Source organism: Tenrec ecaudatus, chromosome 16, assembly GCF_050624435.1.
Source record: "Tenrec ecaudatus isolate mTenEca1 chromosome 16, mTenEca1.hap1, whole genome shotgun sequence".
NCBI lineage: Eukaryota > Metazoa > Chordata > Mammalia > Afrosoricida > Tenrecidae > Tenrec > Tenrec ecaudatus.
In genome coordinates this window covers 76,114,541-76,125,946 of record NC_134545.1, presented here as the reverse complement: position 1 = coordinate 76,125,946, position 11,406 = coordinate 76,114,541, and the positions used below count along the sequence as shown (strand labels likewise).

The 11,406-nt window shown below is 43.2% G+C and overlaps 1 protein-coding gene across 1 annotated transcript in view; it reads right to left on the bottom strand.

The window, feature by feature from the left end:
• Positions 1-1,641: 1,641 nt before the first annotated feature.
• RPP30 (ribonuclease P/MRP subunit p30) overlaps positions 1,642-11,406 on the bottom strand; it is a 34,807-nt gene continuing 25,042 nt past the window's right edge. The window contains exons 7-11 of the mRNA XM_075534148.1: positions 9,780-9,896; positions 9,046-9,075; positions 8,630-8,667; positions 8,073-8,152; positions 1,642-2,411 (exon numbers count right to left, since the gene is read on the bottom strand). Coding sequence (XP_075390263.1) covers positions 2,302-2,411; positions 8,073-8,152; positions 8,630-8,667; positions 9,046-9,075; positions 9,780-9,896 — 375 coding nt within the window. The 3' untranslated portion in view covers positions 1,642-2,301. The remainder of the gene's footprint in view (positions 2,412-8,072; positions 8,153-8,629; positions 8,668-9,045; positions 9,076-9,779; positions 9,897-11,406) is intronic.

Sequence of the window (11,406 nt, the reverse complement as noted above, 5' to 3'; positions counted from 1 at the left end):
GTTTAAAATATGTGAACATATACTCACTTGCCAACCTGGTAAGGAATGCTACTCTTTGATTAAATGGATTCACTGATGGGAGAGCTGAGTTGTTCTTGCTGCATTTCAGTTTCCTTAATGTTTAAAGAAAGAGAATTTAGGACTCCAGACGAGGGCTCTGAATTTTTCCAGAGTCACGCACAAATCATGGTTTTCCTGTTCACATCTAATCTGACAATAGTTCTTTCTAGCAACTCACTGATTTTTCAAAACTTTTAAGCACAGCAACGTAGTGTTCATGAAAATTATTTTTCTTTTACATTCCATATATCTTCGCTTTTAATTGACAATAAGGTGAGCCAATAGGAAGAGATCTTTATTTGTGCCGATACCACAGAGGGAGAATCCAACAGAACGTGAAGCGGATCAACTACATTATCATGCACGAGTGGAATTTTGCAGAATTTAAGCAGTTACAACAATACGTTGTCAGGGAACTGCCCAAAATTGCAGCGGGACTCATGAAAGGCCATGCGATTAGCACTAGCCCCGCTGACGATGATGGGCCTTGTTTGGAAGCAGAGAGCACCAGAAAGACGCTCACCTGGCTTTCATCAACTAGGGACGTGCATTCAGCTTTGTGGAACCTAACAAAGTAAGGGTTGTGTTACGAAAAACTTCCAAAACTGAACTGCGCTCCTGCGGAACCTGCACAAAGACCACGAGCCCACCGTTCAAACCGCCTGAGGGGAGTGGGGGCAGCGGCCAGTGGCACAGCACAGAGGCGGACTGCCGGCTGGTGTGGGGTCCAGCATACAGGGGCGAACTAGCTAGCGTCCAAAAACAAGGGACAGAATAGGCAGGTTAATAAAATTGATCAAACCATCGCATTTACTACACAGAATATCTGAGTGGGCTACGAAAAGTTCATGGAAAAGATCATGGAGTTTTTCCATGAACTTTTAAAAGGCATTGTATGTCTTATCAGGGGAGCCTGGGTAGTGAAGTAGCTGGGCTGCAAGCCAAAGGGTCTGCAGTTCAAAACCACTAGCTGCTCCACAGAAGACAGGCCTCCTCCGGTCAACAGCCACGGTCGCAGGGCAATTCTACCCTGCCCTAGAGAGGCGCCATCGACGCGCAGGGAGTTTGTTTTGGGTCGTGTATGTATAACGGTTCTACTTGTGTTTTTCAAGAATTTTTATTGTACTTTTTATTTAAGCATTTATATTTTTGAGATGGGTATAAAGCATTTTAGAAAAAGTCTATTTTCTGTGGCTCTCACAACAATGTTACTTTTCTCTTTTAAAACACTTTGCTCTTCAATTTCATCTCTTGCTCTGCTCACTTTTATTTGGGGCCCTGGTCACTCTTGGGCTCTGGGAGCACAAGCAATCTGCCTTCTACTGCTATCCCACAGGCTGATGACCTGAATCTAGCCAGCAGTACAGTGGAAGAAGCCCGTAGACCCACCTCCGTGCAGACTACCACCAAGCAAGCCCCATGGACACAGATCCTCCAACACCGAGCCTTGCAAGGATTGGATCTGCTTGTATTGATACAGCAGACATGCTGTGTTTTTTTTTAAAAAAACACAAAAACCTACATCTATTTAACATGGTGAAGCTGATAAACCAAAAACACTTATTTCCAAAGCCAGTCGAGTTAAACGTTTAGACACTTTTAATAGAGTTATTAGGAATGCCAACATTGTTGTCAGGGGTTCCTAAAGAAAAAGGCAGACATTCTGTTTCCAGGACAGAACAAAGGTCAGACGCAGCAGAGACCTCAGGGAAGACATGATGATCCACTACACAGTTGCCACCACTCCTTTCAGAAAGGACTCTGCCTTGGTGAGTCCACATAAATGCAGCTTTTAAAAAACAGCCCAGTCTACTAAAAGGTCAACTCTTTACAAAGTTTTAATAGTCCTCAAACTCACGACTTCTTGAATACTGAGATTAAAATAATAACCTCTGTATAACGAGTAGAAAACATGAGTTTTTCATGAAACAAGAAACAATTTAAATAGTTTCTTACAATAGTAAGACATTTTCTCATTAGTTTGTACCTGCCATAATTTATCGTTTACACAAAGGATAGCATCTTAACATCTAAATTCACAGCGTTAACAAACGCTTCAGAAGATCTCGCTTGTTACTGTAATAGGTTGAAAACAACACCGTTTTTTACAGACTATTGATTGCTAGATCCAAATGAACACAGTAAATTACATAAAGGCTTTAGCTGCATGGTAGCCACTGAGTTCTCTCAGAGGGCAGAGAGAGGCACCGAGGGGAGCCGAGGGGGCCGAGGGGGGCCTCCTCAGCCCTCACACTTGGCTTTCTTGCAAGCTGGAAGGGGCTCATCATCTGCTTCTGACGACCGCGGTTTCTTCACTGTAGAAACAATTCCGAAAGCAGTTTTTCTAGTTTCTGGAAAGCAAAGAGGAGAGCATAGTGTTTAAAAGTGAGCATGTGATTAAAACAAACAAGTTTAGCAAGGACTGTATTACCCTAACACTTCCAAACACTAGCAAATGAGAAAATCATAATGAATTGCTATGGGAGCTGATGTCAATTATTGCCATTACACACACCCCCACCCCCCACCCCCAAAGCACAGGCATTTCAGTATTTCATCAGCACCTGATTCAGTGCTAAGGGGTGACACTGAGTGTACAACTGCAGGCCGTGGCAGCCTGTAATGCTCTGCTGCTGACAGAACTCACATCCTACATGGTGGTGCCCATAGGCCGCCAGCCAGCCCCGCTGAGTCAGGTGAACAAGTATAAGACTGGATTTCTGGCTCCTGTGGTGGTGTGTGGAGCCCTCGTAGCATAGTGGGCTATGTGGTATGCTGCAAACCCCAAAGTCAGCAGTTCAAAACCACCAGCTGCTTTGCAGAAGACAGATGAGGCTTTCTACTCCCGGAAACAGTTCTAGTTTGTCACCATGAGTCAGAATTGACTCGATGGCAGTGGGTTTGGTTTGGGGATTGACGGTGATGTGTGTACTTCCTCACTGCACTACGGCTGCGATAACCGCCTCTCTTACTAGATAATCTCTCCAGAAGGAATCACACCGTACCCCCAATATCCAGCTACACCTGGTGTGTAATATTTGCTCAATAAATACCTGATGCGTGAATGAACTCAATCAAATGTGCATATTTATTGACCCCTTATAAACTGGCTGAAAATGGACCCAAAACGGAGAAAATGAGGAATGCTTAGATCGGCTTAGCAACATGGCCAGGCACGGTGTGACATACGGAAGAATCAGATGCTTCAGAGGCAACACTAACACTCCCCCCCAGGGGGCACTCTACAATACCATAGAGGCAAACAGCAGGGACAGCGGTACCCACAAGGATTCATTCTCTGAATCAATTACGGCCCATATTGTAAGATGAGGTGACAACAGAAACAGGGAAGAAAGCTCACAGGGGAGACGAGCCCTATGTGAAGACAAGGACATGGGAACAGAAGGTTGTTCTGGGGACGAACGAGGGCGAAAGAGGTCCCTAGTTAGGAAGGGCATGGAACCAAGAGAACCTGACCACCAGTTAGGAGGGATTTCTTATGGCAAGCACACTCAGTTCCAAAGAGTTAAGAAGCACTGCCTTCCCATTTATCAGAATTAATTCATCTAGTCCACTGAGACTTTGCCAGATATTTTACAAAGCACTTCAAACAAGGGACAGAGACTATTCTCAAGGTCACAAAAATGCCAACACAGAGACCTACAGAAATGGAACTAGCCAATGATTCCCATTTACCAAATGAACAATATTGTATTTAGATATGCTTACTCAGATCATTAAGATCCTGAGTAATTGCTTAATCTCAGATAAATAAATAGCATAGATTAAATAATAAAAACAGCACTTTAAAACTAAATTCACTGGTTTCAAAATTATTTTAGTTCTAGGTCAGAAATCTCCTAATATGAACAATTGAATCGAAATAAACAACTGAAAAGCCAGAATCCTTTACATTTTCAAATAAAGTAAAGCTCTTAATGTAAATGCTTCTTTCAGGAATGGAGTTCATTCCACCCGGCATCTACGCAGAAGGACTGAAAGCAGCAACTCAGACAGACTGTGCACACCAACCTTCCCTGTCACACTGCTCCCAGATGCCCAGAGGCAGCAACACCACAAGGGCCCATCCACGATGAGCGGGTAGATGAATGTGGCAAATAGATGGCTATAAGAAGAAATGAAGTTCCACCACACGGATGAACCCTGAATAAGCTATGTGAAATGAAATAAGCCAGACACACAAGGACAAACACTGCATGATTCCACTCATCTGACATCTCTAGAACAGGCAAATCCAAGGTGAAAGACTAATGGTCACCTGGCGAGAGAGGAAACTACAGTTTTTAAAAAGAGCAAGAAAAACAACAACAAAACCATTTGGCAAGTGAAAACGCAGAATTCAGAATGTCAGTGTGTGTGTGTGTGTGTGTGTGTGTGGCGGAGGCTGAACACACACACACACACACACACACACACACTTGTAATAATAAGTTATGTCTGTGTGCAGCTTTAATTTACCCCATAGGGTTTCTAAGGCTGCAATCTTAATAAAAGGCCACTGCCCGCCACCTGCCTCTTCTGTGGAGCGGCCGGCGCGTGTGTGCATCATCGACCTGTCACTAACGGCTGAGCACGGAGGCACCAGGGCTCCTCAGCTACCTCTCCAATGTCGTCGAATCCATTCTAACTCCTAGTAACTCCACATGACAGCCCAGAAGTCCTGCATAGGGTGTTCTAGGCTGTACCCTTTATGAAAACAGAACGGCTCGTCTTTCGAAGGATCCGCTGTGTGACTTAGAACCACCCCCTTTTCTTGAAGCAGCTAAGCACTAAACCATTACATTGCCAAGGCTCCTTAATAGTGGCATGCTGTTTTGATTCACGAGCAGTACAGGAAGGCATCCCAAACAGGCGCATCCTGGCACAGTGGCAGACTGGAGAACCGAACTCGCCATCCTGAGTCCAATTCTCTGACCTCTTTCCTTTCTTAGACTCTCCTTAGACTGGCTACTGCCTGGCTTTTGAAACTCCGCCAACCAACAAAGAAACATATTCCCTGCCACTGGGTCAATTCTGACCCACAGCGACCTGGCAGGACAGAATTGAACTGCCCCTGTGGGTTTCCGAGGCGGTAACTTTTTTCGGGAGTAGAAAGCCTCAACTTTCTCCCACCAAAGGGCTGGTGTTTTTAACTATGGACCTGGTAATGAGCAGCCCAATGCATAGCACCTGTACTACCAGGTGCCCTGAAAGGCCACAGAAACCATCTAATTCTCATTTCCCCGAGGCAAACCTTCCGATGGAAAACCATCTACCATGTGGTCCATGAGGGTCCCTGGTAGGAGGCTTCTATGTTGGGCTCTTTCCCACAAGGTTAGCAGTTCATCACCAGCAGCTACTCCATGTGAAAATGGTGAAGCCTTCTACTCCCTTAAAGATCTACAGCCTGGGAAACCCCAAGGGACAGGTCTGTCCCACAGGGCAGTGAGTCAGAATCGACTTAATGGCAGTGAATGTCAGCAGTCAGCGAGTGAGTTTCCATGTGTTCCAGGGCTGCTTTCGCCCCCTTACACAATAAGGCTCCTAGTCCTGTCAAGGATCTACTAACTTCCTTCTGATATCAAGTATACCAACAACCCATGGTCCCTAAATGTAACTCTCAGAACTAACACGGTTCCAGGTAACACCGATTTAGTGCAGAGCAAAACAAGGGGATTTCAACCCCCTTATCTCAGAATCCTTTATTTCGGATCGTCTAGCCTAAGACTGACTGCAAACTTCGGAACTGTATCACTCTGACCCTTCTATTCAACAAAAACCGAGGTAACTAACTGCATCATTTATCATCTGCATTGGGATGCTCTTCCGTGTATAATAACTCTGTAGAGACAACAGACATAAACTGGGATGTGTTTTATGGGACAAATTATATCTCAATTATAATTTAAGGAAAACAGTTACTAAGTCTTAAAAGGATCAAAAACAACATAAGACACAGACACATCACCTAGATGTGGGAGGCCAATAGCATGTGCCCATAATGGCTTCTGGGATTCAATGTCAGGATGCTAGTTAAATAAAGCATAGAAAAAAGGATACTACCCCGGATTCATGATTGGTGGCAGATCAATACATCAGAGTTAGAGGTGGGACTACAGAAGGAGGAACAAGCCCATGATTAGGACACACACATTATGTTAGACAGGAAAGCTTACAGAGTCTTCCCACCAAGGCAGCCAGGGCACGACTCATGAACATTTGACCACCTTTACTAGCTCAGGTACAGAGATCTCCATCAAGGACGAACCCAGGTAGCCCCATGAGAAAAAAACTGCTCCTCCCAGGGCTGGCAAGATTACCTACATCCTTAGTCAATGATCAGGAGCCCTGGTGGTATAGTGGTTATGCTTTGGGCTGTGATCCCCAGGGTCAACAGTTCGAAACCATCAGCAGCTCCTTGAGAGAAGGACTGGGCTTTCTACTCCCATAAACAGTGACAGTCTCAGATACCCACAGGGGGTTGCTAGGCGTCAGCATTGACTCCTGGCAGTGAGAGTTCCTTAATGTTCACAAGGAATGCAATGGAGGCTTAATCTACATAAGAACTCTGCATATCTGTTTTGAGTTTCCACTGTCTCCTCAGCCTACTACAAACAGGGTGCTCAGAATTGAAACTAATCTTGATGGGACTGGGCACATGGGGGTGAATGATTGAGTTAATCAAAATCCCACAAGCCTTTTCCAGCTTAGCTTCTGGAAAAAGCCTGGATTTATATATTTGAGGCTGAGTAGTTAAATTTTTTAAGTTAATGCAGAATTTTCATTTTTCACTATTATATATTTTTGGTATGTTTCAACTGTTACATTTTAGTTTTTTCCCTTTCTTGTTTTAACCTATTTCGCTATCCAAACCTTGATGATGCCTTATATTCATTTAAGATAGATAAAAAAAACTGAACTGACAAAGCATGAACCAACTGTCCCCTAATTTCAAGAAAATCCTGATAATCCCAATTAACGTGGTCATTCCCAAAGTTTAAGTGATGGGACCTGGGCTGTATAACCTAACTAATTCAAGCTGATAATGTTGAAAGCAAAATTAAAATCATCTAACTCAAGTCAATACCATAAGCAGGTCTCCCAAATGTAAATAAGATCATTAAAATGCAGACAAAACACACAAAGTTTTAAAAAAACCTATTCATTCATATGCTAAATAACTATGTTCAGTAACCTATTCTGTGAGGCAATGGAAGGAATTCTGAAGTACAAAATACATCTGGGTAATAGCAACTAAATAACTTCTTGACCAGTAGCACTACTCATAAAAAATTACTAAGAGAATGAAAATAAGTGAGCAGATCTAATGTGGCGATCTTGCGTTTTCTTTAAAATCAAACTTTACTTCAATTTTCCAAAGAATCAGTATATTAAATGATTTGGGTTCAATTTTTATCTGATAAGAAATTAAGTGAGTTTCAGTAGTGCAGTTAAGAGGCAGATCACATGTGAAATTAAAAATGTAAATTCTTGAACGTGTAAATAGGAGAAAAAAATAAGCAAAATGTCATGATGTTGTGATAAAGGCAACAAGCTAACTGTCTGGTTTGTTGCTTGGGCTTAAGAAAATGGACTTCCTGTTTTTGTTTTCTTACTAAATGGCTTACCCTACCTTTTTAGCATTTCAGTTCTCGAAAACCGCGGTTTCCACTCGGAAAAGCACCGATTAGAGAACCCTCAAAATGTGAGCCAGGGCACCGTGTCTGTGGAACCTGAAAGTCCACAATCAACACCAAAGGGCTTCAAAAGTTTCGAGGGAAACCAGTCACCTTTTAAGTTAATGTTGCCACAATCATTCTGAAGCCCCCTCCTACATTTCTGCAAGCACAAGCTCTATTGACCCCTAAAAAATAGAAAGCAAAGCCTGGAAAGAGTGAGAAAGCAATGAGGGGATCAGAAGGCCTCAGCAGCACGGGGCAGTAGGAGCAGAGGTGGGCCACGGTTTGATTGACAGTGCTCTGCTTCCCTTCCGGGAAGGAAGCTGTGCTCACCTCCGTGCAGAAGCGCCGCTCTGCAGGTGGTGGACACCGCAGCCTTGGCATCGCGTTCAGACAGCCCAAACAGCAGCCCTCTGGTGGGCACATTAAAGATTTCAACCCAGTCAGCCAAGGGCACGAACAAGACTAAGAACTACGAGTGCCAGTTCACCTGGTCAAACTGCGAGGGAGAGACTTGGCCCGCCAACAGGTTCTTAGCTCCACTGGAACACTCATCTCAGGGCTTCCCCCTCCCATAACAACTTTGGTACGGGAGCCCATACGCCAGGAGAAAGTCTAGGTGTCTACTTTGAAGCCAACCCCTGTCCTCCGGGGTTCCAGTGCCTCCCGGGCGTAGTACTGCCCGCTTTGGGAAACACAGATATAGGAAATCCCTCATTTTCTTTTTCTACTTTACCCTTAAATTAGAAAGAGATGCTCTCTACAACGGATGCATTTTTTATAAGCTATTGTTGACACAAAGTAAAATATTGAGAAAATATTTTATTAACTAATACACCCCTATAAAGCCCAAATTTCCTAAAAGAAATTTTCAACACAGAAAAGGATACAAGTTTGCCACGTCATATGGTCCTCTGATTTCTAAAGGCTAAAATAAAATGAACAAAAGATAGAAATGAAAGGACAAGTTAATCAGAATATTTTGATGACTTCATTTGGAGTAAAGTAACAGGATACTTAAGAATTCAAAAATAAGAAAAGCAATTGAAGACATTTTAAGCCATAATTCTGATGGGAATCTTACGTGCTTAGAAATGTAAAAGGGAAAAAAAAAAAGAAATGTAAAAGGACCCTGAAAAGCATTTTATAACTGTATGAAGGAGAAACAAAATTTCAATGTCAAATTTGTAATTAAAATGGAAAACATGTAATAAACACTCATTACATTGCTATTTTAATTTCTCTTCCAGAAAATCTTGTTTTATAATGTGAAAAGCAAAACCAAGCATTAAAATGACAGACTTACCCCTTCAGCAGCACTAGATATAATTACGTTCTACAAAATAGAAAGTGATCAATATTAATCTTAAGTAAATGAAAAAATAAAAAGTTGAAGGGTCTTACAATACAAATCACCCACAATCACATTTAACATGGAACGCTCAAATATCAATTTCTTCGGAACATAAGGTAAATAAAGTGAACGGATGATGGATCACACATCAAATTGAAGGCTGCCTTTAACAGTAAGAATCAACCTTAGAAAAGATGAATTCCTTAAAAACTCATTTAAAAAGGAGCCCCAGTGGAGCAGTGGATTACAAATTGGGCGTCCAACCCCAGGCAGCAGTTCGAAATCACCAGCTGCTCCACAGGATCTGGATGAGGATTTCTGTTCCGAACGAGATTTCTAGCCTCAAAAATCCACAGGGCCAGTTCTATTTGTCCTAGAGGGTCCCTATGAGTCAGAATTTATTGGAAATTAAAACAAACAACTTAAATTCACTTCAACTTACTGATAATCAGTTGTTATCTAGACTACTTATTCTTTTCACAGTAGGTAAACAGCAAATTCCTTGTTGAAAAAAATCTTCCCTCCCTCCGTATTTTTCTTTCTCTTTTGCAGAGCTCATTAATACGAGAGAATCTGCTTCTGTATCTTGAGAGCTTTCTGCTTTAAGAAGGATTCAAACTGAAATTTCAGGAGATTACTAATAAACTGCTAGGCTTAAAAAATACCCTGAAAGTACGGACTCCCACCTTTCCTTTGCAGATCTGCATCAGGTTGAGGGCGTTGGAGATCGTGTACCTTCTCATTGTGGAGTCTCTGATGGCAGGGCTGTAGGCAAGTTCAAAGCAGATGCCTCGCTCAATTGCCTTTACAGGAGAAGCAGCAAAACAAAGGGTCAAGGGAAATACACACTGTCCAACTGTATTCTCACTAGTTCCCCCCTACGGAGCCTGGTGGTGCTATGGTTAGGGTTGGGCTGTTATCCGAATGGTCAGCAGTTCAAAACCACAAGCAGCTCCTTGGGACAAAGACTGGGCTTTCTACTCCCGTGAACAGTTACATTCTCAGAAACCCACAGGGGGTCGCTATGAGTCAGTGACCGAGGGTAGTGAGTTTGGGATTTTTGGGGGGAGTTTCCTACCTGCTTCACCCCACTCCCCAGCCCATGTCTTGCCTGCCAAGGTACAGCCTTAAATAAAGGTGGGTTCACGCCCAAATGGTGCCATCCACAAGAAGGGAAGACATCTGTGGCTCCACTTGACCACCAGAGTCGGCCTTATCTGTGGGGAAGCTGACTTTATGTCAACTGGAATTATCTATCATGAGGTTGAGCAGAGCACAGTCCCAGCGGGGGGGACAGGGGTAAAAGGAAAAGAGTTGCCCCCGACACTTTGGGTCAACTATACAAATATAAAGCCAACCACGTCAACCACGTCATTTAATCCAAGAACAAAGAGACCAGGAGTTCGAAACGCCCAGACTGGAGGTCAGGAAGGGTCTCTCGGAAGGTCAGGTTCTAGAACACACCAAACGTATTGCTGTGAGGGCTTCAGTTCATGCGTACACCCACTAACTTCGAGCAAATCGTGGCTAAGCACGTCTCTGTTGTCAGTCCTGGCTACAGACAACTCTCTCAACACACTTGTCTCACTCTTGTTAGGGTGCCGTAACAAAAAGTCCAATCCAGTTCAACTGGAGGCCGAGAGGTCAGCTCAGATTCTAGTGAATCTTCCTCTTTTAGGGATTCTTAAGGAGTAACGTGGGAGCCCTGGTGGCCTAGTGGTTACAAGTTGGGCCACAAACTGCGAGGCCAGCAGTTTGAAACAAGCACTGGTGCCATGGGAGAACGATGAGGCTTTCTACTTCCATAAAGAGTTAGTCTTGGAAACCCCAGAGGCAGTTCTACAATGTCCTAGACGGTCACTATGGGTCAGAATTTACTCAACAGCAGAGTTTGAGTTTTGAATTTCAAGCGGTAATCATGCTAGATTTTTTTCAAAGGATGCATGGTAATCAAGGGGGCTTATTAGGAAGAAGTTTTACGGAACTTGGTAATTGTACTATTGAGAAAAAGGCCAGTAAAGTCCAAAAGAACAAAGCTGTCTTAGGAGAATTTTACTTCAAAACACTACCCTCCACCCTATGGCCTTTATCTTGTCTCTCTAAGATGTGTTTGTGTCCCCCAAATTTGAAAGTACATTTCCAAGGAACACAATTTAAGTCCCTCAAGGGAGCCCAAACTGCAATTTTGATATGGTGTAAACCAAAGCTCTTCGAGGAAAGGTGAGTGAGACGGAAGCGCTGTCTTCAACAATGTACAGACCCGCGTGGAGATCAGAGAAATAACTGCTTCACATTCTCACTTTGTCTTAATAA